At 51.4% G+C, this 26,871-nt stretch overlaps 1 protein-coding gene across 2 annotated transcripts in view; it reads right to left on the bottom strand.

Annotated features, from left to right (window-relative positions):
* Positions 1-26,871, bottom strand: part of AP2A1 (adaptor related protein complex 2 subunit alpha 1) — a 35,925-nt gene that overhangs the window by 7,435 nt on the left and 1,619 nt on the right. For both annotated transcript variants that reach the window (XM_075993224.1, XM_075993225.1), the window contains exons 2-7: positions 14,519-14,587; positions 14,253-14,395; positions 13,916-14,109; positions 4,967-5,096; positions 4,483-4,584; positions 2,219-2,327 (exon numbers count right to left, since the gene is read on the bottom strand). In XM_075993224.1, coding sequence (XP_075849339.1) covers positions 2,219-2,327; positions 4,483-4,584; positions 4,967-5,096; positions 13,916-14,109; positions 14,253-14,395; positions 14,519-14,587 — 747 coding nt within the window. The remainder of the gene's footprint in view (positions 1-2,218; positions 2,328-4,482; positions 4,585-4,966; positions 5,097-13,915; positions 14,110-14,252; positions 14,396-14,518; positions 14,588-26,871) is intronic.

Below are 26,871 nucleotides of genomic sequence, written 5' to 3'. Positions count from 1 at the left end.
TTAGGTATGATAATGGCACTGTGGTTTTATAGTGTTCTTGGTCTTAGCAGACAAGAATATTTATGGAAATATTTGGGAGTTCGGGGAGCGTTTTGATGTCTGCAATTTGCTTTCAAGTAGTTTGGCCAAGGGAGCGAGTGAGAGTGCAGAATAGTAAGGTGTTACCAATCACTGCTGAGTCTAGGTAGAGGGTCTCTGGTGTTTGCTATATTGTTCTCTCAAGTTATCTTTATGTTTGGAATTTTTTTTATTGTTTAGAGATGGGGTTTTGCTGTGTTGCCCAGGCTCGAGTGCAGTGGCTAGTCACAGATGTGATCATAGCAATCATGGCTCACTGCAGCCTGTAACTCCTGGGCTCAAGCGATCCTCCCACTTCAGCCTCCCGAGTAGCTGGCACTACAGGCATGTGGCACTGCGCCTGGCTTATGATTTAAGTTCTTCATAATAAAACATTGGGGCAAAAGCCAATGTCAGGGAATAAAGAGTGTAATTCTTCCAGGTTAAAAATGATTGTGAGAAATGATTGTGATATTAATCATAATCAAATTTGGGGCTGGGCACAGTGGTTCATGCCTGTCATCCCAGCACTTGGGAGGCCAAGATGGGAGAATCGCTTGGTGTCAGGCTGTTGAGACTAGCCTGGGCAACATAGTGCGACCCCGTCTCTACAAAACAATAGAAAAATTAGCTGGGTGTGGTGGCATACAACTGTAGTTCCAGCTACCTGGGAGGCTGAGGCGGGAGGATGGCTTGAGGCCAGGAGTTCGAGGTGACAGTGAGCTATGATCACACCACTGCACTCCCTGGGCAATAGAGGAAGATCCTGTCTCTAAAAAGTTTTTTTAAAAAAATCAAATTTGATATTTGAGCCTTGATTAGATCCTACTTTTGAACCAACTCTAAAAGGCATTTTGGGAAAAATTAAGAAAATTTGCAGTGGGTATCAGAAAACACTAGGGAATCGTTCATTTTAAGTGTAACAACAGAATTACTATTGTGAATTAAAATGCCTAGTTTTTAGGAATGTAGAACTAAATATTTAAAGGTAAAACATCAGGATATCCGTAACTGCCAAATATTTCAAGAAAAAAGCAGAAGCATGCACATAGACAAAATGTGAAGTCTAGGTAACGGAGTCTCTACTTCTCTGTATGCTGGGAAACTTTTCATAATAAAAAAAAAAATTACTTGGCAATAAGTTGGAGGTAGCCCACCACCATCTGCTGAAAAGGGATGGCACAGGCTTGGGGGTTCTTCTTGTCTAACCCCAGACCAGGGCCGTGTCTGCAATTCGGTTGGAAGGAGTGAGATGCCTGCCCTGGGCATACCCTAAAATCACTAGCTGGGGCTTTGGAGGGGGAAGTGGCCTTACACACAGGCGTCCTCAAACTACAGCCCGTGGGCCACATGCGGGCAGCCGAGCACATTTATCCGGCCCTCCAGGTGTTTTTGCCACCGCTGCCTGTCCTGCTTAGCAGCCGACTGGTCCCGGGCCCACAGTGCGCACTCTCCAACAGTCTGAGGGACAGTGAACTGGCCCCCTGTTTAAAAAGTTTGAGGACCCCTGCCTTAGAGCCCTTTTTTACAGGATGAAAAAGGCCCAGAGAAGGCACGAGACTTCCCTTGGGCTACACAGCAGAATCCATCATGGCTTCACAAGCTGGGAGGGGTCTCTGATGTCACCTACATCATAGGCTCAATCACAGTGTGTGCACAACACGCATATACGGTGTACACAGACACACATGCACACTCACAAGCAAACAGACACACACACAGATACGCTCAGATGTGCAGACACACAGACACGCACCCTGGTACACACGTGCACACGTGAGCTATGCTAACTCCAACAGCACGGCCACCGGCTGGGTGACCCTGGGCAAGGGACTCCCCCCTCCAAGCCTTGGGTCTCCTCACCTGTTAAACAGGTGTGATAATGGCCCGAGCCACAATGCTGGAGCCAGAGCCGGGGTAGCAGGGACCCTGGCCTGCAGCAGGGGAGCAGCCACATGTCTGACCTTTTGTGCTGCGCAGGACGGGCTCTGGGATCAGGGCTGCCCACCCCCTCCCCCACTGCAGCCACATAAGGGGGTCTAGAGGCACCACACCAGCCTGGGAGAAATCCTGACCCGGAGTCCCAGTCCCACCTGCCCTGCTATGGGCTTGCAGGTCCCCAGATCCTGGTGACAAGCAGCCTGGGCGGGCTTGGCATTACCTGGCGGTGGGTAGCACTGCAGCAGCCGCAGGAGCTTCACTGAGAGCCAGGGCGCGGGGACAAAGTAGTAGGTGTAGTCCTGGAGGTCTGTGGAGGCCGAGGAGACAATCTGGGGGGAGAAGATGGGCGAGGAATGGGTGGGGGCAGGCTGGGGACGGGGGCATGACCCCCACGTGCTGGGGAGGAGCAAACACTGCCTTCCGAGGGCAGCGCTGTCAGTGCCACGGTTTTAGGGAGCAGGAAACTGAGGCTCAGGGAGGGGGCCTCGGAGGCCTCGGGCACAGACACACACACACACACACACACAGAGAGGCACACAGGCGTACAGAGGGGTAGAACTGGGACTAAGCCCAGGGCTGCTTGACTTTTCCAAGTAACGCTGGTGCCAGGTGGGCAGGACATCTCTGCAGATTCCCTTGTGTGTACAGTTCCTGCCCCAAGCCAGGACCTAGCTCTGAGCTTCCCACCACCCCAGGCCATCTCTGTTAGGGCACCCATCACACTGGCTCACTGGGGGCTATTTCCCCAAAAGACCGGAAGCTACTCGGGGGCAGGAATTGGCCCCCACTGGGTCCCTGGGCCTAATACAAGGTCAGATAGGAAGGAGGTTCAGGCAAGAGGTGGCAAATTAGTAAAAGATCCAAAGATCATATAACTTTTGTCTTCATGGCAAACTCCTATTCAACCTTTAAAACCCCCCCTTTTTTTTTTTTTGAGACAGAGTCTCACTTTGTTTCCCAGGCTAGAGTGAGTGCCGTGGCATCAGCCTAGCTCACAGCAACCTCAAACTCCTGGGCTCAAGCAATCCTCCTGCCTCAGCCTCCTGAGTAGCTGGGACTACAGGCATGCACCACCATGCCTGGCTAATTTTTTCTATATATGTTAGTTGGCCAATTAATTTCTTTCTATTTATAGTAGAGACGGGGTCTCACTCTTGCTCAGGCTGGTTTTGAACTCATGACCTCAAGCAATCCGCCCGCCTCAGCCTCTCAGAGTGTAAGGATTACAGACATGAGCCACCATGCCCAGCCTAAAACCCCTTCTTCAGGAAGCTCTGTGCCACCTCCATGCTGGTATGTGCCCCTGTCCCCACTGTCACTGTGTCTCCTGCACCAGCCTGGCATCCAGGAATATTCAGATGTATGGAAAATGAATGAAATATAAGCCGGGCGCGGTGGCTCACGCCTGTAATCCTAGCACTCTGGGAGGCTGAGGTGGGTGGATTGCTCAAGGTCAGGAGTTCAAAACCAGCCTGAGCGAGACCCCGTCTCTACCATAAAAATAGAAAGAAATTAATTGGCCAACTAATATAAATCAGCCGGGCATGGTGGCTCGTGCCTGTAGTCCCAGCTACTTGGGAGGCTGAGGCAGGAGGATCGCTTGAGCCCAGGAGTTTGAGGTTGCTGTGAGCTAGGCTGACGCCACGGCACTCACTCTAGCCTAGGCAAGAAAGTGAGACTCTGTCTCAAAAAAAAAAAAAAAAAAGAAAATGAATGAAATAATGACTGAATGAGTGAGCGGTGTGTTGTTCTCTTTGAGAATCCAGGCCTCTTCCTCCCTTCCCAGGAAACACTTGCATGGACTCCAAGTTTCAATTCAGGGATCACCTCCCCCAGGAAGCCTTCCTGGACTCACAGGCTGGGTTAAATGCCTCCTATGGGAGCCTGTGCTACCTCCATTGTAGCACAAGCCACCCTCTTGTGATAATCCGGGACTGAGTCACCTCCCCTGCTACACACCCCTCTCCCCAGCAGGACAGGGAGCTCCTAGAGTGCATAGCTTGGGTCTGACTCATCTGTGTCCTTGGTATCATCCCACACAGAGCCAGTACGCAGGCCTCAGGGGATGTTGTCAGGACAGGAGCGAGGGAGGTGAGAAGGACAGGCGGCAGGATGGAAGGAGACAGACGTGCAGGGAGTTGGGGAATAGGAGGAAGGACAGACAGGAGGGCAGCTCTGGCTTCCCGGGGCCCAGCCCACCCAGCCCTGCTCTGAGCACTTTATTCACAGCAGCTGTGCTGTGACTCGGGCACTGGTATTATCCCCATTGAACAGATGGGGCCACTGAGGCCCAGGAAGGTGAAGCCACTTGCCCAGGTCCACCCAGCCAAGAAGTGGCCAAGTGAGGATGAACCCAGCTCAGAGCCTGGGTTTGTAGCCACTGGGCTGGGAAGCTTCTCAGAGAGAGAGGGGGGACCAGCGAGGTGTCAGAGGGCACAGGGACACCAGGGACACTCACACAGCCAGCCCCTAGACGGCACCTACCCGGCTCAGGCGAGACACGGCCAAGGAGATGCATGTCTTGAAGTCGTCCGGGTTCTTCTTGCAGAGACAGGTGATGAGACTGACAGCGGCTGTGACCACGCCCTGCAGGGGGCAGGCGAGGCGGGTCAGGGCTCAGGCGGAAGGTCCGACTGGGGACAGGTGTCCAAGCTGAGAATCTGAGAGCAGAGGCTTTGGGGCAGGGCGGGGCGTGTGTGCAGTCGGGGGGGATGTGCGCGTGTGTCATGTATGTGCATTCGGGTCGGGTAATGAGGCCTTGGGGACCATGACCAGCACAAACCTGGGTGTCTGGGGTGCCCCTGGGAGGGTCCCAGGCACACAGGTAAGGAGCAGTGGGTCGGTGGGGACTACGGGAGGATTGGGGTAGGGACAGAGGTGGGGAACCCTGGGAATCCAGGGACAAGGGGAAGGCAGGGAGGGTTATCTCTGGGCAGCTGCGGGGGGTCTTGGGGACACGGGGCCTCACCATGTGCTGGTCGTTGAGCAGGTGCACCACGCGGGCTGTCCACTCGCCCATGGGCACCAGGTCGGGCGAGGCCTTGTAGAGCCGCAGCAGGCACAGGGCCGCGCTCTGCTTCACACTGTCCATGCTGTCCCTGTGGGTGGGGATACAACGCATAGCGGGACAGCTGGAGTCAGCGGGACCCCAGCCCTGCACCCCTCCCCTCCTCCCTTGCTCCTCCCAGGAAGGGTGCAAGTAGTTGCAAGAGCACAGACAGCCTGGTGGACCCGGGATCCAATCCAGTGCTGTTCATTGCCACCGGGACCCAGGTGTCCCCCTGCAGAAGGGGCTGCATCTCTGTAACCTCATGGGTTACTGGCAGGGCCAAGCACTGTCACTCATGCGCCAAGCACGCAGCGGGTGCCTGCGGGCAAGCGCCTGGGCGCTATGGATCAAGGATCGAGGGGGCAGAGTGGTCCCAGGGCTCGTGCTCCTGGGGCTCCCACGCTGGCCAGGGCAACCAGCCTCCGCACAGACACACACGGGACACTGCTGGGGTCTGTCTACAGACAGACTGAGGCCAGCACGGAGAGTGCTGGGACGCTATTGTGGAGGAAGGCCTCTCTGATAAAGTGACAGGGGACAGAGAACTGAGTAACTTGAGGAGAGACGGAAGATCCTCCGCAACACAACGCCCTGGCAGAGAGAACAGCCTGTGCCCAGGCCTCGAGCCAGGCGCCGGCCCGTGCACGGGAGGAGCGACGAGGAGGCTGGTGGCTGCGGAGAGTGATCGTCGGGGCAGAGGGCCAGAGCCTGCAGGGCCTCGTGGGCCACAGCAGCGACTTTGCTTCACCCAGTGGGAGCCGCTGCGCTGGGCAGAGAAGCAATGTGACGCTAACACAAGAGCAGTAAAAGCTACCACCTAGAGCCCTCCAGCCTGCCTGGCGCCACCGCGGGCCCTGTGTGGATTAATGCGTTTATCTTCACGACAAACTGAGAAAATGGTACTGTCACTGATCCGTTCCCAGATCTGACTTTGGTAGCTGTGCGGGTGAGAAGTGGTTGCATTCTGGATACATCTGACCTTAAAGGTCAGAACAGCAGGGCTTGGTGTGAGCCAGATGACAAGAGGAGAGGGGACAAGGTGACCCTCAAGCTTCTGACCCAAGAGATGTGTCAAGTGGTGAAAGCATTGGCTGCATGGGAGCCTGGTGCCCAGGGCAAGAAGGGGGCACAGGGTGGGAACCCAAATTCAACACTGGACACATTCGGAGTTTGCCTTGCTAATGACACACCAAGGGAGGACACTGAGTGGCCGGAACTGGCACCCAAGGCTGTGTGGCCTCCTGCAAATCCGTTTCTCTCTCTGAGCCTCTGTATCATCCTCTGTAAAGTGGGACCCCTGGTCCCCTCTTGAGAGGAGGGGGGAGCCTGTCAAACACTGTGGGGGGCTGAATGATGGTCCCCACGGTGACAACACCCTAATGCCCAGAACCTGTGAGTATGTTCCCTTACATTCAAAAGGGACTCCGCAGGTGTGATTAAGGATCGTAAGATGGGAAGAAGACCCTGGATTAGCCACCTGGAACCACTGTCATCACAGGGTCCTCATGATGGGGAAGGCACAGGGTCAGAGCCAGAAGGTGTGCAATGGGACGGAGGTCAGACAGGAGAGGTGCCATGCTGCTGTGGAGGGGACACGAGCCAGAGAGTGCAGGTGACCTCTGGCAGCTAGAAAAGGCCAGGACCCGGACTCTCCCCTGGTGCCTCCAGAAGGAACCAGCCCTGCCCACTCCTAGACATTAGCCCACCAAGACGGACTTTGGACTTCTGACCTCCAGGACTGGTCTTTTAAGCCACCGTGTTTGTGGTGATTTATTGCCACAAAGAACTAATATAAGCACTTATCTGGCTCAGAACCTGGCAGCCAACGGGCGTCCTGTGTCAGAGGACGGACCCCATGTCCCAGTCATGATCCACTTCTAGCATGCAGCATGCTGCTGTTCTAGAAGGTGCTACCTTGGGTCCGTGTGAAGTTCTGTGTGGTGCGGGTTTTGGGGTAAGTCGCTGACCCTCTCTGAGGGGCAGTTTCCTCTTTAGGAAGATAAGGATCTTGGCTGGGCGAGGTGGCTCACACCTGTAATCCTAGCTCTCTGGGAGGCCGAGGCGGGTGGATTGCTCAAGATCAGAAGATCAAAACCAGCCTGGGCAAGAGCGAGACCCTATTTCTACTATAAAACTAGAAAGAAATTAATTGGCCAACTAATATATATAGAAAAAGTTAGCCAGGCATGGTGGTGCATGCCTGTAGTCCCAGCTACTCGGGAGGCTGAGGCAGGAGGATCGCTTGAGCCCAGGAGTTTGAGGTTGCTGTGAGCTATGCTGACGCCACGGCACTCACTCTAGCCTGGGCAACAAAGCGAGACTCTGTCTCAAAAAAAAAAAAAAAAAAAAAAGATCTTGTTGGGTTTGGGGATAAAGAAATGAGTCAGTGGGGGGTGAGGGTGTGGCCTCGAGCACAAAGGAGGTGCCAGGAGCTGTCAAGACCATCTGTGGCCTCTCAGTAAAGTATCTCCCAGGCAAAGGACACCAGGAAGTGCTAAGAGGGGAGACGGGCCCAAGCAAAAAGCCCCGTGAAAACATGTCTCCCTGGACGTGCGGAAGAAACGAACACCGCAGTGACCCAGTGGCTGTTTCCTGCCACCAGCCAGGCTGACACTTGCTGGACAAGGCTGGGGAGATGGGAAGTTCCGTGTGCTGCGGCTGGGAGGAGATGAGGGGACAGGCCCTGCGGAGAACAACTGGCAATTCTGCTGCTGTGTGTGACACAGCCCAAGACCAGCACGGCTGTCCCTGGACGCTCACCCTAGGGAAACACGCACTGCCCGACACTCACCAAGTGAAAACTGGGAACCAGCAAGAAGTCTGTACACAGATAGTACTCGGTCAGTGGTGGCATTTCCACCACCATCCTTGTTTCCTGAGCCCTTGCTGTGGGCCAAGCTCTGCTCCGAGCGCTTCTGGGTATGAACCCATCCAACCCTGACCACAGCCCTCTGAGGAGGTGGGTTCTAGTATTCTCTCCATTGACCGATACGGAAACAACCATTGATACAAAAAGAAGGAATAAGAGCAAGAGCAGACCGGGCACAGTGGCTCATGCCTGTAAATTCTAGGGCTCTGGGAGCCCAAGGCGGGCGGATCATTTGAGGTCAGGAGTTCAAGACCAGCCTGAGCAAGAGCAAGACCCTGTCTCTACTAAAAATAGAAAGAAATTAGCTGGACAACTAAAAATATATAGAAAAAGTTAGACATGCATAGTGGTGCATGCCTGTAGTCCCAGCTACTCAGGAGGCAGAGGCAGGAGGATGGCCTGAGCCCAGGAGTCTGAGGTTGCTGTGAGCTAGGCTGACACCACGGCACTCTAGCCAGGGAAACAGAGTGATACTCTGTCTTAAAAAAAAAAAAAAACAGCTATTTGTCACCTTGGTTAAGGGCAGCAGAGACCATGGCACTATTCAGATAAAGTTGAAAAAGGTATAAAAGGACAAAAATGAAAATGGGAATAAAAACGACTGAATTCAGCAGACTAGGGAGGAGGGGACGAGCAAGAGATCAGGTGAGGGACAGAAAGCAGACTGGTGGTGGCTGGGGGCCAGATGCAGTGGGAAGACTGGGAGATTAGTCATTAGTGACTGCTAAATGGGTACAGGGTCTCTTTTTTGGGGTGATGAAAATATTCTGGTGGCTGGGCGCAGTAGCTCACGCCTGTAATCCTAGCACTCTGGGAGGCAGAGGGGGGTGGATTGCTCAAGGTCAGGAGTTCGAAACCAGCCTGAGCAAGAGCGAGACCCCCGTCTCTACTATAAATAAAAAGAAATTAATTGGCCAACTAATATATATATATAGAAAAAATTAGCCGGGCATGGTGGCACATGCCTGTAGTCCCAGCTACTCGGGAGGCTGAGGCAGGAGGATCGCTTGAACCCAGCAGTTTGAGGTTGCTGTGAGCTAGGCTGATGCCATGGCACTCACTCTAGCCTGGGCAACAAAGTGAGACTCTGTCTCAAAAAAAAAAAAAAGAAAATATTCTGGAATCAGATAGTGGTGGTGGTTGCATAACATCATGAACATACTAAAAAACACTGAATTGTACACTTTGAAATGGTTGAAACAGTGAATTTTATCTCGATTTGAAAAAAGCCTACTACAAAAACAAGTTCCTCTGTTTGCCAGTAACTGCCAAAGCCAAGTTTCCAGTGTTGAGAGCCCGGCCTAGCGTCAGACGCCGCCCCCACCCCCGCCTCTGGACCCTGGCAGGGTACTGCCCGCTCAGCATCCATTCCCTTGTGTGAAACTGGGATGATGTCACCGGTACCCATACGCATTTGCCACACTGGCCTCCTTCCCAGACCTTGGAAGCACCCAGTTCTTCCTCCTCAGGGTGGCCGGCGACCTCCGTCTCTCTGAGCCAATGCTGACGGCCTGTCCCTGTCTGAAACTGTTGGCAGCCTTTGCCGTGACTGACCACTCCCTCCTCCATCAAAGTGCTTGGTGTTCTGAGTCACGGCCTGTTCTTCGTTTTCCTCCCACACCTCTGATCACGCGTCCCACCCCCTGCCAGAGCATTACTAGACGGGCCACCCTGGGGCTCAGCCTTCAGGCGCCTATCTTCCCTGTTCATATCCTCTTTGAGGGACCTTCTCCGGCCTGTCACTTTAGTTGCCGTCTACCCCCGCGCTGCCCAATATGATGGCCCCCAGCCACGTGTGGCCACAGAGCACCTCAACTGTGTGGCGAGTCCAAACTGAAATACAAGGTGTGTGCACATCACACGAGCGATTCCAAAGACTTAGCATGCAGAAAGGATGCCAAATAAATAGCTCATGAATAATTTTAATGCTGATTCAGTGTCAGAATGGTAATATTTTGGATAGATCAGGTTAAACTGAAATATTAAATCCTAGGAAACAGAAAAATACCTATGTGGGCCGGTGGCTCACGCCTGTAATCCTAGCACTGTGGGAGGCCGAGGCGGGCGGATTGCTCAAGGTCAGGAGTTCAAAACCAGCCTGAGCAAGAGCGAGACCCCGTCTCTACTATAAATGGAAAGAAATTAATTGGCCAACTAATATATATAGAAAAAATTAGCAGGATTTTGGACAACAAACAGAGACTCTGTCTCAAAAAAAAAAACCTATGTGGCATGCATTATATTTTTATAGGACAGTTGTAATCTCTCTCCCAGATCTCTCTCCCTCTGACCTTGACACCCTGTGGTCCAACTATCTCCCTATTGCTCAGATGTCTACACACATCTCAACTGCCACATGGTCAAACTGCGCTCTTGGCCGGGCGTGGTGGCTCACGCCTGTAATCCTAGCTCTCTGGGAGGCCGAGGCGGGCAGATTGCTCAAGGTCAGGAGTTCGAAACCAGCCTGAGCAAGAGCGAGACCCCTGTCTCTACTATAAATAGAAAGAAATTAATTGGCCAACTAATATATATAGAAAAAATTAGCCGGGCATGGTGGTGCATGCCTGTAGTCCCAGCTACTCGGGAGGCTGAGGAAAGGAGGATTGCGCGAGCCCAGGAGTTTGAGGTTGCTGTGAGCTAGGCTGACGCCACAGCACTCTAGCCTGGGCAACAGAGTGAGACTCCATCTCAAAAAAAAAAACAAAAAAACTGCGCTCTGGTCCTGCCCTTCCTGACCAGTTCTACCCCCGTCTTTGTCATCCCAAGGACTGGTCTGCAATCACTCAGTGCCTGGTCAACTTCCCACCTCTCTTCCTTGCACGCCACATGTAACCCGTCCTGTCAGCTTTCCTTCTAGAACATGCCCCTCCCGTGACTACTCCTTACCACAGCCCTGGTCCGAGGCACCATGAGCTCTGACCTGGATGACAGGGACAGATGCCTGGCTGGTCTCACTGATCCCCCTCGTCCCTACACTCTGTACTTCTGCTTATGATTTCTTGGGGAACTTGATTCTGGGGGCCAATCTCTTTTTTTGGTTCTAGAATATTCTCAGCCATTATCTATTCAAACAGTGTCTCTGTCACATTCATTCCCTTTTCTCTTTCTAGAACTCTAAACACCATCGTGTTTGACTTTCTCCATCTCTTATGACCCCCTTAGTCTTTCTTTCTAAAATCTCCATCTCTCCCACAAAGGAGTGCAGGATATGAATAAAAGAAAAGAAAAAATAGAAAAGTAAAATCTCCATCTGTTTCCCTGAGCTGCATTCTGATAACTTTCTTCAGTCTACTGCCAGTTCATTAATTTTGCCTTTGGCTATGTCTACTCTGCTGTTACCCAGACCACTTACTTTTTATTTTTATTTTTTTGAGACAGAGTTTCACTTTGTTGCCCGGGCTAGAGTGCCATGGCATTAGCCTAGCTCACAGCAACTTCAAACTCCTGGGCTCAATCGATCCTTCTGCCTCAGCCTCCCAAGTAGCTGGGACTACAGGCATGCGCCACCATGCCCGGCTAATTTTTTTTCTATATATATTAGTTGGCCAATTAATTTCTTTCTATTTAGAGTAGAGACAGGGTCTGGCTCTTGCTCAGGCTGGTTTCGAACTCCTGACCTCAAGCTATCCACCCGCCTTGGCCTCCCAGAGTGCTAGGATTACAGGCGTGAGCCACCACGCCCAACCCCACTTACTTTTTAAAAATTTCCATTATATTTTCCATTACTTTTTCAAATCTGCTTATACTTAGCTCATATTTTTAAATAAATCTCTTATTTCTTGAAACATCTTAAATATACTTATTTTACATTCTGTATGATAATTCTAACTCCTGTGTTACTTTCAGTTTTATTTCTGCTGGTTCTCCCTCATGGTGTCTTGTATCCTGTGTTTAGTGATTTTGGGCTGTGAGCTATTCCTGGAGCTTCATCTGTGGAAATCATTGAGGCCTGTGGTAAAAATGAGTTTCTCCAGAAAAGACTTGCGTTTGCTTCTGCCAGGCACTGAGGTACTACCAGTTAGCACCACTTTAAACGAAAGGTTGACTTGGGATTTTTGAACTACCCAGGTAGGGCAAAATCAGACTGAGAGCTGTTCTATACAAAGGTTTGAGGCAGGTAGTGTTGCTTACAGCACCCAAGGGGGTTTATTTCTAGGTCACTCTCACTTTGAAGTGTGGCCTTCTAGAGCCTCTTCTTGAACAAGCTTTGTCTTCTGTTCCCAGAGGCTACGGGGCCCCCAAACCAATATCTGGGTTCATCCAGTTCAGCAAATGCCTTCCAAGCAGAATGTGGCTCTGGCATGCTGCTCACCTCCCTGGGGGCCAGACTTCTCTTGGCTTGTGGCCTGTGTGCTCCCTATTTCCTGGCTAGCTCATGAATCCATGAAAGGATACTTTCTTTCCTCTTTTATGCAGTATTGATAGTCAGGTATGAGGTCGACCACATTGCCAGAAATGGAAATCCCATTTGTACTCACACCAGGCAGAGGGATCTTTTTAAAATATGAAGCCAATCATGTCTCTCCTCTGCTTAAGAAACACCAGTCATGACCGGGTGCGGTGGCTCACGCCTGTAATCCTAGCACTCTGGGAGGCCGAGGCGGGCGGATCGTTTGAGCTCAGGAGTTCGAGACCAGCCTCAGCAAGAGGGAGACCCATCTCTACTAAAAATAGAAAGAAATTAGCTGGAAAACTAAAAATATATAGAAAAAATTAGCCGGGCATGGTGGCACATGCCTGTAGTCCTAGCTAGTCGGGAGGCTGAGGCAGAAGGATTGCTTGAGCCCAGGAGTTTGAGGTCGGTGTGAGCTAGGCTGACGCCACAACACTCTAGCCTGGGCAACAGAGTGAGACTCCGTCTCAAAAAATAAACAACAACAACAAAAAAAACCACCACTCACCTCCCATTTTAATTAGAATAAACTCCAAACTGCCCCAACTCTCCCCTGATCACTGTACTCCAGCCACGGAGCAGTCTATATGGAAAGCTTGTGCCTACCTCAGGCCCTTTGCACTTGCTGGTCCTTTTGCTTGGGACACTCTTTCTCCAAAATCTTAAAATGATTATCTTTTTCTCATCCTTCCAGTCTCAAATTCTACATCACCTCCTTGGAGAGACTGTCCCTGACCTACTACCCCTGCTGCCCCCAATGTCCCTGTTTTTTTCACAGCATTTGTCACTGTCTGAACTCATCTTCTTTACTTATGTATTTGCTGCCTGTGTCCCCTAGTAGACGAAGCTCCGCAAGGGTGGGCACAACAGGGTCCCCACTGTTCGCTACTGCCTCCCAGGCCCGGAACAGCGTCCGGCACATTGCAGATTCTCAAGAAAGATCTGCTGAATGACTTCCTGCCTCAGGATGATCCCACAGCCGGATCCCACTGCCCTACATGCTTTCCCCACTTCCATGGCTAAATACTACTCCTCGCCCAGGTCTCACCCTGATGCCACTTCCTCTGGGAAGCCCTCCCTGATCTCCCAGCGAGGTCAGGCACCTCTATTAAACCCCCTTAGCACCTCCCGTACCCCAGAGCATAGTTTTAAGAAAGGAACTCTACATTTCATCCTGCAATTTTTCCATCACCGTTTCTCTCCCACTCTGGACCACGAACACCAGGAGGGCAATGACCACGCGCATCTCTGGGCAGGGCCATATCCCCAGCAATTGCATAGTCCCTGGCGCATAGTAGGTGTTCAATAAGTGTTGCTGAATGACTATATAAGTTCTGGAGGGCTGTCACCAACATAGCTTAAGGTTACTCTCTCCTAAAGCTCGGCGTAGCCACGCATCCCACTGGCTATAGGAAGAAGAAGCCTCACAGCAGCAAGTCTGCTTGGTCAGATGCGAAGAGACAGCGACTGAGGTCCCCAGCCTGGCATCAGCCCCAAATCCTGGCTGAGAGACCTTGGACACGTGACACAAACTATGCCTCAAACTTGGCCGGGCCTCACCTCCCACAACCTCCCTCCCTCTGCCCAAGGGTCCCCAGGGCCTTACCCAGCCACGAGGATGCGGGGGATGTCCGCAGCGAAGGCCTCGCCCATCTCACGGCTGCCCACGTTGGCGATGCAGTGCAGGGCCAGGCACATGAAGGTGGGGTTGCGGCTGGCCAGGTCATTCTTGATGGCATTGTTGATGAGCCGGATCAGCTCGGAGTTTGAGTTCACCAGCACAGAGATGAACAGGTAACCCTGGGTGGGCAGGGACGTGGATGGCTGGGAGCCTTGTGCCTAAGTGGCCCCAGACCCCAACCCTCAGGCCCTGGAGGCTGGACTTCCAGCCCCTCCTCCCTCAGACCCAGGGACCAAGCCCCCGCCCCTCTTCCCAGACTCACTATCTGCTTCTCTGTGTACTTATTGGAGCTAAGCAGGTTCACGGCCTCCATGTGCCCAAAGTCAATGTCATGGCCAAGCAGGAAGATGAAGAGCAGCTTGCACACATATTTTTTCTTACTGTACCCATCCAAGGCTTTGTCCCCTGAGGCCAGAGGAAGGAGGAAAAGGGAGCCAAAAATGAGGAAGGATTGCAGTACAAATCCCAGGAGCACCAGCGCCCAACTCCCTCCTCCCTCAGACCCAGGAGTCTGAGCCCCCAGCCTACCTTTGAACTTGGAGCGGATGTTTGCCAGTTCCTTGTTGATTCTCTTAATCTCCGCCTCCTTGCTCTTACCTGGGGAGAGGAGAAGGAGAAGAGAGGATAGGAGAAGGCAGGTCATGAGGAGTCTGGGGAGTTCCACCACCTGCCCTCACTTTCCTTGGAACGGCCCCACCCAGCTGGAAGGGCCAGGGGCCCAGGCTGGGAGCTTCAGACAAGGAAGAACCACAGCTCATTGACCGCCACAGCCCAGGGCAGCCATCCCTGACTTCCTCCCTCCCTCCTCTTCCCACTGTGCCCTGCCCTATGGGGCTCCTGGGGCCCCCTTGTTGGGCTCTCAGGGCTCTGGACGCCCTCCCTAAGGGCCCTGTCTCTGCCCCCACCACACACAGTAACGATATGACCAATGAATGAATGAAGAGCTCAGCTGCCTGCTGGCTGTCCCCAGGACCCCACCCCTGCCAGTGTCTCCTCCCCTAGTTCTCAGTCCCACGAAGGTCCCACTGTCCACTCAGCCACCAGGTCAGACCCATGTGTGCTGTCCTCGGTCCCTCCGTCCCCATGGCCATGGCCTTGTCCTCTCCTGCCTGGCTTGCTCCCCACTGTCTCCTGGCCACCCACCGCTCCCCAATTTGCCCACGGGGACATTCCCACATATCTGACAAGCCTGGCTTGTGGACTGACTCCACAAAGCCCCCAACCCTACAGGCCAGGTCCTGTGATTCCTCTGTGCACCCCCGTCTGAGCATGCTCTGACCGGATGGTGACCAGGTCCTGGCCGCCCTCTGCTTCCCATGTCCCCCTTGAGTCCCCGTTTCACTCGCCCCAGACTTCACCATCTTGCCCTTGTCAGTCTCCACTGTTCACTCAACGCCTCCAAACAGAACCTGCGTGTCCTCACCCCCACTCAAGCCATCGCCTCATCCTCTTGGCTCGACCTCGAAACGTGTCCCTGCACACCTACATCGTGACCACCACGCCCAGACCCCGTGCTCACTCACTTGCATCGGCGCAGCAGCCTCGTCTCCGGCCTCCCTCGTCTCCCACGTGGGGCTCTAGTCACACCAGCCGGGGTGACTCTACCCTATGTTGCACTAAGCCCTCTGGCCCTGCCACGGTTAACCTACCAGTGTCATCTCTCACCACCTTGCTGTGGCCCCAGGCCCCACTGGCCTGTGCTCCTTCCTGCTTCAAGGGCCTTTGCGTGTGCCATGCTCTCTGCCTGGGGCCACCACCTGTCATCTTCCCATCATTTGGGTCTCAGCTCCTGCCACCTCCTCCAGAGGCCTTTGCCTGACCACTTCTTTAAAGTTAGTCCCTTTGGCTCACGCCTGTAATCCTAGCACTCTAGGAGGCCGAGGCGGGTGGATTGCTTGAGGTCAGGAGTTCGAAACTAGCCTGAGCAAGAGCGAGACCCCGTCTCTACTATAAATAGAAAGAAATTCATTGGCCAATTAATATATATAGAAAAAATTAGCCGGGCATGGTGGCGCATGCCTGTAGTCCCAGCTACTCGGGAGGCTGAGGCAGGAGGATCACTTGAGCCCAGGAGTCTGAGGTTGCTGTGAGCTAGGCTGACGCCATGGCACTCACTCTAGCCTGGGCAACAAAGCGAGACTTTGTCTCAAAAAAAAAAAAAAAAAAATAAAGTTAGTCCCTTATTATTCTGCTTCTAGCATTAAAAAAAAAAAAAAAAAAAAAAAGTCCTCCTTAGTACATTTCACACCATATGTCTATTTCACTTATCTTCACTGTCTCACCTCAGCTCCCACTTCAGACTACGAGCATCAGGAGGGAGCTCCTAAAACAGCACCCAGCATACAGCAGGTGCTCTGTGACTGTCTGTTATCTAAAAGGCAGAGACCTGCTCTGACCCACGTGGGTGCCATCCACATCCCTCAGCACATGGCCTGGCCCCCAGGAGGCTCAAGTGTGCATTTGATGAATGAATGAATGAAAGAATGAATGGGCTGGTGCAGTGGGTGGCGCCTGTAATCCCAGCACTTTGAGAGACCAAGGTGGAAGGATCGATCACCTGAGGCCAGGAGATCAAGACCAGCCTGGGAAACATAGCAAGACCCCACCTATACAAAAACTAGAAAAATTGGCCGTGCGTGGTGGCTCATGCCTGTAATCCTAGCACTCTGGGGGCTGAGGCAGGCAGATCGAGACCACTCAGGAGTTCGAGACCATCCTGAGCAAGAGTGAGACCCCGTCTCTACTAAAAATAGAAAGAAATTAGCTGGACAACTAAAAATATATAGAAAAAATTAGCCAGGCATGGTGGTGTGCACCTATAGTCCCAGCTACTTGAGAGGCTGAGGCAGGAGGATTGCTTGAGCCCAGGAGTTGGAGGTTGCTGTGAGCTAGGCTGATGCCCCAGCACTCACTCTAGCCTGAGCAACAAAGTGAGATTCTGTCCCAACAAAAAAAAAGAAAAGAAAATAGTGTGTGGGGGAAAATGTAAAATATCTCTGTAAACATTGTAAAAAAAAATTTTTCTTTTTTTTGAGACAGAGTCTCACTCTGTTGCCTGGGTTAGAATGCCATGGCGTTAGCCTAGCTCACAGCAACCTCAAACTCTTGGGCTGAAGCAATCCTTCTGTCTCAGCCTCCCGAGTAGCTGGGACTATAGGCATGCGCCACCATGCCCGGCTAATTTTTTCTATATATATTTTTAGTTGGCCAATTAATTTATTTCTATTTATAGTAGAGATGGGGTCTCGCTCTTGCTCAGGCTGGTTTCGAACTCCTGACCTTGAGCAATCCTCCCGCCTTGGCCTTGGAATGCTAGGATTACAGGCGAGAGCCACCACGCCTGGCCAACATTATAAAATTTTGATTGCATGTTAAAATGATAATATTTGAGGTGTATTGGGTTATAGAATATTACTAAATATTATAAAAAATAACGTTGGCCATTTCTTTCTACTTAAAAAAAATGTGTCTGCTAGAGAAGTTGAAGTGACACACGGGGCTCACACTTCATTTCTAACGGGCAGCGCTACTCTGGGGCCCCCGCTGGGCTGCCACACTGCCTGTGCTGCCTCTGTCTCCCAGACCAGACCCGGAGCCCCTGGAGGGTAGGGCTGGGGTCTGCCACTTCTCTGGGTAGCAACTCCATGTTCCCAGGGCTTACTGAGTGCCAGAGCTCCGTGACAGCAAGGCAACATGAACAAATGGCGTTAAGCAGTGGAGTGAGGTAGAGGGCCTAGGGACAAGGGTGGGACGTCTCTGACAACTACTTTAGCAAGGAGTTGTATCTGGCCTATGTCCCTCAGAGGCCATCTGATCCTTCATTTATTAATTACACCTCTCCTGAGGCCCCGTGGGTCAGGCCTGAGCAGGACGCTGCTGCTGGGGGCATTCGCCACTTCTGATCTGCCTCCAGGGAGCTCCTGGCCTGGAGTGGGGGCGGAAGGGGTCCTGTCAGTCACTCCTGAACAAGAGGTACAGGGATGGAGGTTGCCCTGGTACTGCCTGGGGCCCTGGTGGAGGCTGCCAGGGGAGGGGACATCTGAGGAAGGCCTGGAAAGATGAGGAGGTTTGGAGAAGCTCAGCAATGAGGGACAGCCAGAACTGAGCCACTGGGTGAGGACTGCATGTGAGAGGGTGGCCCCAGGGGTCTGGATAGTGCCTCCCTCTGGGGGCAGTGCTGGGTGGGTGCCCAGGTCCCTAAGAGCTAGCGTACATGCTCTGTTCTCTTCCTCACCTGAGCGTGACCATACAACTGCTTCGAATGCATGCCTGAAAATGATTCTGTAGGGAGCAGAAAAAACTCAGCACCATCTTTTGTAACTGAACTGGATGTCATACAGTAGCTGCCTAAACTTTGTCAAGAGTAGACAGAAATTTGAATAGCAATTAAATTTCCGAGGCTAAAGCCCTCTTTGCCTTTGTTTTACCCTCTCTGAAAAGCTCCAGGAAGCAGGCAAAACCTCCCAGCGATGCTGGATGACTGAGCAGTGGTTACCCTTGGGGAGGGCTGAGGCCTGGGAGGGGCCTGAGGTGGGTGCTGGGGAGCTGGGAATGTCCTTTCTGGAGCCGGTTATGTGTCTGGGTTCAGCTGGAGCAAATTCATCACACTGGACACTTACGACCTGTGGGTTTTATAGACATGCTATTCACATGTATATGTGTACACATGCATTAATATTTACATATAAATTTATACATATTCATATATTTGTATAGTGAAGTATATCAATTACACAGAAGACAGCATCAAACAGATATGGACAATATAAAGGTGTTTAAAGAATATAGGCCAGGCCTGGTGGCTCACGCCTGTAATCCTAGCACTCTGGGAGGCCGAGGCGGGTGGGTGGCTCGAGGTCAGGAGTTCGAAACCAGCCTGAGCTAGACCCCATCTCTACCAAAAATAGAAAGAAATTAATCGACCAACTAAAAATATATATAGAAAAAAATTAGCCGGGCATGGTGGCACATGCCTGTAGTCCCAGCTACTTGGGAGGCTGAGGCAGGAGGATCGCTTGAGCCCAGGAGATTGAGGTTGCTGTGAGCTAGGCTGACGCCACGACACTCACCCTAGACTGAGCCACAAAGTGAGACTCTGTCTCAAAAAAAAAAAATAAAAATAAAAAAGATAAAGAATATATATAATACTTGTGTACATATTTTTTAAGCATTCTTTCATTTAAAAAATATTTAAATTTAAAGAATACATGTATATACATATATATACACACACACACACACACATACATACATACATATATATATATATATTTTTTTTTTGAAACAGAGTCTCACTCTGTTGCCCAGGCTAGAGTGCTGTGGCATTAGTCTAGCTCACAGCAATCTCAAACTCCTGGGCTCAAGCAATCCTCCTGCCTCCCGAGTAGCTGGGACTACAAGCATGCGCCACCATGCCCGGCTAATTTTTTCTATATATTTTTAGTTGGCCAATTAATTTCTTTCTATTTATAGTAGAGACAGGATCTTGCTCTTGCTCAGGCTGGTCTCGAACTCCTGAGCTCAAACGATCCGCCCGCCTCAGCCTCCCAGAGTGCTAGGATTACAGGCGTGAGCCACCTGGCCCGGCCCATATACATATTCTTTAAATAGAATCCTGCCCCGATACAACCTTTCAGTCAACAGACCACACACATGGCAGTGGTCTGATTATAACAGCGTATTTTTACTGTCCCTTTTCTGATTCCATGTTTAGATACACAAATCCTTCCCCTTGGTATCACAACTGCCTACAGTATTCAGTACAGTAACATGCCACACAGGTTTGCAGCCTAGGAGCAATGAGCAACAGACTATTGCCTCTATTAGACTACTGCCTACTAGCAATAGACCATGTAGCCTAGGTATATAGTAGTCCCTGCCACCTAGGTTTGTATATTCTGCGATGCTCACACAAAGATGAAATCACCTGACACATTTCTAAGACATCCCAGTCATGAAGCGACACTTTTCTCAGAATGTAGCCCTGTTGTTAAGCAACACATGATCGTATTCTTTAAACTGTACTTAGATTCAAATATGTATACAAGGCCGGCGCACTGGCTCACGCCTGTAATCCCAGCACTCTGGGAGGCCGAGGTGGGCGGATTGCTCAAGGTCAGGAGTTCAAAACCAGCCTGAGCAAGAGCGAGACCCCGTCTCTACTATAAATAGAAATAAATTAATTGGCCAACTAATATATAGAGAAAAAATTAGCCGGGCATGGTGGCGCATGCCTGTAGTCCCAGCTACTCGGGAGGCTGAGGCAGCAGGATTGCCTGAGCCCAGGAGTTTGAGGTTGCTGTGAGCTAGGCTGACGCCACGGCACTCACTCTAGCCTGGGCAACAAAGCAAGACTCTGTCTCAAAAAAAAAAAAAAAAAATTAATTAGTTAAATTTAAAAAAAAGGATTCAGGCCAGGTGTGGTGGCTCATGCTTGCAATCCCAGCTACTGAGGAGCCCAAGGTGGGAGGACTGCTTGAGGCCATGAGTTCAAAACCAGCCTGGGCAACACAGTGAGATCCCACCCCCACTCCCACCCCCACTGCCTACCATCCAAGAAAAGAAAGAAAGAAAAGATAGAAAAATTCAGAGAGAGAACGAAAGCACTAGGTCTCCAAAAGCAAAGTGCTATGGCCTGGGAGGGACGGCATCTGGCAGAAGCACAGATCTGCAAAGACCTCAAGGCAAGGAAGAGCCCAGGCATCCAGGGACAGGGCATGGGCGCTGCTGAGGGTAACGCATGGGAGAAAGGGCAGAAGGCAGCTGTGACAGCCTGGACTAAGGGAAAGGACAACTATCCAGCACTCAGGGCAAGCCAGCAAGGGGGAGTGAACTCACTGTCACAGGAGGCATGCAAGCATATGAGGGAGCTTTAAAGGGATTCTCTGGTTCACAAAGGGATTTCCTGGGCCAGGCTCGGGGATGAGTCACATCTGCCCTGCTCTTGGGGAGGCCTTGGCCTGGAGAGGAGGCAGACAGGGACAATGGTGGGCATTTTGAAAGAGGCAAATACAGTGGGGGCTGGGAGGCTTCAGACTGGGAAGGAAGGCTTCCCAGTAGGCAGCTCCTGGGATCTGAGGATCAAAAGATGAGGCTGAGATGGACCAGGCAGAAACAAGGTGTGTTCTCGGAAGGAGGCCCAGCATGTGCAAAGGCCTGGAGGTATGAGGCAGTCAGGAAGCTTAAAGAGTTCAAGGTGATAAAAGAGAGTCTACAGCAGGTGGGGCCAAACCACTCCTGGGTTTTCTAAGGGTGCTGGGGAGTCATGGGAGGGAGCAGGTCCCTCTTCTGCCTGTGGCTGTCACTGTCCTTGTGGGTGGGAAGGAGGCCAACATCTTGCTACAGGTCAGAGGAGGGCAAGGCCAAGGCAAATGCTGCGGGCCCCAGGGATCTGCCCGACCTTGGGCCTTCTGGCTGGGGGAGATAAAGCCCTCCCTAAGCACCCAGGCATCAGGGCGAGTCTGCTGCTACCACCCACTGAAAGCATCCGGACAAACCTGGGCCCTGCCCTGGAGGAACTAGTATGTTTCATGGAGGTAACACAAGTCCAGCACAGCACCTCACTGCAAAACCTTCCAGAATCTGGACATCCCATATACTAGGTGGGTGGCTTTCTGTGCTTCCTGCACAAGCCCCAACAGCCCTGAGTCCTCAGAAAGGGCTCCAGGAGGCAGTGTCTATTGATCCTGGGCCACTCTAAAGCTAAGGACATTTTAGTCCTGCAATGTCCAAAATGAGAGCCATCAGCCACATGTGGTCACTGGGCACTTGAAACGTGGCTGGTGTCTCCAAAAGCCTGAATCTCTCATTTTATTTCATTGTAATACATTTAAAGTTAGTAAATTTAAACAACTGATCCTCAATTCAGTGACTGAAAAAGTCTATTTGAAACTTGGGTACTTTGCGAATCTATTTTTTTTTAACCACATGAAATATTTTCTTTTTTTAGAGATGGGGTCTCACTATATTGCTCAGACCAGACTCGAACTCCTGGGCCAAACTGATCTTTCCACCTCAGCCTCTCAAGCAGCCACAGTGCCCAGCCAAATTTTATGAAATCTTAATACAGAGCAAATGATTCTCATGAGACTATAGCCCCCAAACTGAGATATACTCTGAGTATAAAAAACACAAGGGATTTCCAAGACGTAGTATGAAAAGGGAATGTAAACCATCATAAATAAATTTTAAAATATTGGTTACACGTTGAAATAATATTTTAGACATATTGGGGTAAATAACATACATTAAAATCAATTTCACTGGTTGTTTTGCTTTTTTAATGTGGCAAGAAGATTTAAACTTATATATGTGGCTTGTAGAAAGCCCTGGGTTAGACGCTGCTCTTATTATTAATGTTATCACTGTCCCTGAGTGATGAAATATATTCTCCTTAAATAACAAAGTCAAACCCTATCATTTCCCTGCTAAGCCAGGCCAAAAATGCAAGCCACTGAGACCCTGAGTTGCCCCTGACATATTAAGGGTACACGTGCAGACTTGCCAAGTGTCACCTCCCAGACCAGAACACCAATGCCCCGAGGACAGAGATGTATAGCTCCTTCAGTGCTGGCTGTGTCCCCAGGGTCCAAAGTAGCCTGGCACAGGGAGGTGCTGAATGAAGATTTGTGGATCAAGGCCACAAGAAAACACCCAGTTGGAAGCGGGGATGCTGGGGCTCAGGCCTGGGGTGGGTGCAGGGGCTTCCCGATGGTGCACCAACGTTGCAGAGCCACCAAAGTGGAACGTGGTGGGCCTTCTGTGCTCTCCACAGTGGCCAGAAGGGTCCTGGGAAAACGTGACTCAGGTCCCCCCTTCTCTTTTCTGCTCCAAACCCTTCCATGGCTCCCAGTTGGCTCCAAGTAAAAGTAAAATCCTCACTGTGGTCCGCAAGGACCTGCACTGTTTGCCCTCCTCCCTCTCTGACTGAATCTCCTGTCCTCTCCTCCTGTGGCAATGACCATGGCGGCCAACTCTTCCTTCTTTTTCTCCTCCTCCTCCTCGAAGTTCCTGCTACCCTCCAAGCACAAGCCTGCCTCAGTGCCTTTGCACAGGCTGTTCCCTCTGCCTGGACCATCCTCCTCCTAATGTATGCATGCCCAATTCACCCCCCAAATTCTATTCTTTGCTCCAATGTCACCCTTCAGCACGAGCCTCCCATATAGGAGCACTGTCCTGTCCCCATCCCCACAACTCTCCTTTGCTTGATCTTCCTCCCAACGCCTCCTACCACCTGTCTGGACACCTGATATAGTCACTTGTGTATTGGTCCCTCTGCCCCCTAGAATGTGAGCACATAACGCGGGGACTTTTGTTCACTGCTGTGGCACCATCACCTAGCACAGTGCCTGGCACTCAGCTGGAGCTCAATAAAGACTGGTTCTATCATCCTCCATCCATCCATCATCCATCCATTCAATTAGCAAACATCTCCTGAGGCCTCCCCTGGGGCAGGACCTGCAGAGGGTAGAGCTGGGGACCCAGGGAGGGGTGAGACCCAGGGCCTGAGCTCTATGGGTTGGGGGAGATGTCAACAACACAAGGGGTCCCCATTTCCCCTGCTGGGATGTGCCCCAACAGAAGAGCTCAGGGCGCTGTGGCAGCCAGCACCCCAATCCCATTCCCTCACTCAGCGGACTCTTCCAAGGCCTTTTGGAGCCAGACTCTGCCCGGACTGGAGCCGGGGCCCTAGACAGGAGGCAGCCCAAGCTCTGGCCCTAAGTAGCTTCCAGTCGCATACATGACTTTGGATGGATTCTTGCTCCAGGCAGAAGGACAGGACCACACCCTCAGGCTGGGCCCAGCCTCAGCCTCCCCCCTTCTTATCTGCAGAACTTGCCCTGCCTTGTCCTCCTCCTCAAAGCCTGCCTTTCACCTCCTTCTAGAGTCTAGAGTCTAGAATCTAGACCCTTCCCGGAGCCCCACTATGCCCTTCAGATCGTCCCGCAGGACAGCCCCTCACTCGCCCCCTGTTCCTCTCTAGCCCTGCCCCACCCATGCACATCCCTCACCCCTTTCCTTCCCTCACTCCTGCTTGAAACCCTCCCCAGTGCTCTCAGGACGGACACGAACCGGGCCTCCGCCCAACTCCCCAGTGTCAGATCCCATCCTTCTCTGCCATACAGCGTGGCCTTTCTGCAGAGCCTCACCCAGGCCTCAGGACCTTTGCACCTGCCATCCCTCTGCCTCCGCAGCTCTTCTCCACTCCCCTGGCCTGGCTAACTCCGCCGTGTCCTGCCTGCACAGCTCTGAGGGTCTCTCTTGAGGCAAAGCCAGGCCTGAGCCCCCTGACCAGAGAGAGCCCCCATTCCCTCAACACCGTGGTCCCCCTCCTCACTGGGCTTAGACAGCGGCAAAATGTTTCCATCTTTTCAAAAATTTGAGATACAATTCATATACCATCAAATGCACCTGTACAGTGTACAATTCAGTGGTCTTTAGTACATTCACAATGCTGTGCAACCATTGCCACTATCTGATTCCAGAACATTTTCATCACCCCAAAAAGAAGCCCTGTACTCATTAGCAGTCACTTCCATTCCATACCCCCTGCGACCCTAGGCAACCACTAATCTGCTTTCTGTCTCTATGGATTTGCCTGTTCTGACATTCCAGCTAAATGGAATCATACGGTACGTAGCCTCTTGTATTTGGCTTCTCTCACTCCATATCATGTTTTCAAGGTTCATGTATGTTGTAGCATGTGTCATGCTTTACTTATTTTTACGGCCCAGTAATATTCCATTGTGTGGACAGACCACATTTTGTTTACTTACCAGCTGATGGACACATGGGTTGTTTCGACTTTTTTTGCTATCACAAACAATGCTGCCATGAACGCCCATGTACAAGTGTTTTCGAGAAGGACCTGTGCAATTTGTACGTGGCACCTTCTCCCCAACAGGGGCTAGGAGCTGCATGGGGCATGGACGAGTCTGTCCTGTTTGTCACTGCGTCCCTAACGCCCATCACAAGGCTTGAGACAGACCAGCCATTCAATACACACTTGCTGAGAAACGGACAAGAGGAAGCCCTGATTTTCCAAGCCTGATTACTGTGGCTGAGCCAGTCTAAGTCTCCCCTCTGGGGTCCTGCAGTGACACTTGCCTGTTTTCTCTTTCCTTCCTCAACCCCCATCATCAAATCCTTTGCTAATCCTGCCAGCTTTTCCTTCAACATTTATCCCAAACCCACTTCTCCCCAGTCCCTTCTGACCCCAGTCAAGCCAACACCATCTCTCACCTGGAGGCCTGCAACACCGTCCTAATTTGATTCCCTGCTTCCAGCTCTACCTCTTAGAGTCTGTTCTCACAGCAGCCAGAGGAATTATTTTAAAACATCAATCGGCCACATCCCTCCTCTGCTCAGACAAAGGCCAAAGTGATCACCATGGCCCACAAAACCCTTCCCAATCCTACCCCCTCTCTGCCCTCATCTCCTGCCCTCTCTCCCTCTCACTCACTCCGCTCCAGCCACCCCGATCTCCTCTTATTTGAACACACATCGAACATGCCGCAACCTCAGGACCTTTGACTGCACCAACCCTCTGCCTGGACCCCTTTCCCCCCAAATCCACAGGGCTCGCTCTGCTCAGATGTCACCTCTCAACAAGGCCTTCACTGAGCACCTTCTCAATCCTGGTCCCTCTCCCCCTCCTTTCCTTCCTTCCTTCCTTTCCTTCACAGCACCAGTCATCACCTGACATTGTATCATTAATGTGTTTTCTGTGTTTTATTTTCTCCCTGGGGGCATAAAAGCTCCCCAGAACAGGGATTCTTGTATAACATTGCAGTCCCAGCACCTAGAACACCATGATCAAAAAGTATATGTCAGGCCGGGTGTGGTGGCTCACGTCTGTAATCCTAGCACTCTGGGAGGCCAAGGCGGATGGATCACTCAAGGTCAGGAGTTCAAAACCAGCCTGAGTAAGAGTGAGACCCCATCTCTACTAAAAATAGAAAGAAATTAATTGACCAACTAAAAATATATATACAAAAAAAAAAAAAATTAGCCAAGCATAGTGGTGCATGCTTGTAGTCCCAGCTACTCGGGAGGCTGAGGCAGGAGGATCACTTGAGCCCAGGAGTTTGAGGTTGCTATGAGCTAAGCTGACACCAAGGCACTCTAGCCCGGGCAACAGAGTAAGACTCTGTCTAAAAAAAAAAATATATCTCTCTATATATGTCAAATATGTCAAGTGAATGAGTGAATGAATGCACTTTCAGGGACAAGATGCTGTCATTAATGGAGTCTGCAGACAAGAAAACTCAGCCTCAAAGAGGGTAAAAGACTTGCTGAGGGCCGGGCGTGGTGGCTCACGCCTGTAATCCTAGCACTTTGGGAGGCCGAGGCGGGGCGGATTGCTCAAGGTCAGGAGTTCGAAACCAGCCTGAAGGAGACCCCGTCTCTACCAAAAATAGAAATAAATTAATTGACCAACTAAAAATATATATACAAAAAATTAGCCGGGCATGGTGGCGCATGCCTGTAGTCCCAGCTACTCGGGAGGCTGAGGCAGTAGGATCGCTGAGCCCCGGAGATTGAGGTTGCTGTGAGCCAGGCTGATGCCACGGCACTCACTCTAGCCTGGGCAACAAAGTGAGACTCTGTCTCAAAAAAAAAAAAAAAAAAAAGACTTGCTGAGGGTCATGTGGCTGTAGGGAGCAGAGGCAACACACATCTGCTCTGAGCAGCAGGTCCCCACCTAGGCCACAGCCCCTCTTACTGCTGCTCCTTGTCATAACAACCGTATCATCTCTCTTTCAACTGACACCCAACAGTTTTCTTTTTTTTTTTTTTTTTTTTTTTTTTTTTTTTAGAGGGCAACTTTCAGGCTGATACAGTTTTCACTTGTCTTTTTCATTGAGCACCTACTACATGCC

This window comes from Microcebus murinus, chromosome 16 (genome assembly GCF_040939455.1).
Source record: "Microcebus murinus isolate Inina chromosome 16, M.murinus_Inina_mat1.0, whole genome shotgun sequence".
NCBI classification, from domain to species: domain Eukaryota; kingdom Metazoa; phylum Chordata; class Mammalia; order Primates; family Cheirogaleidae; genus Microcebus; species Microcebus murinus.
The sequence above is the reverse complement of the archived record's forward strand: the minus strand, read 5'-3'. Positions and strand labels throughout refer to the sequence as shown.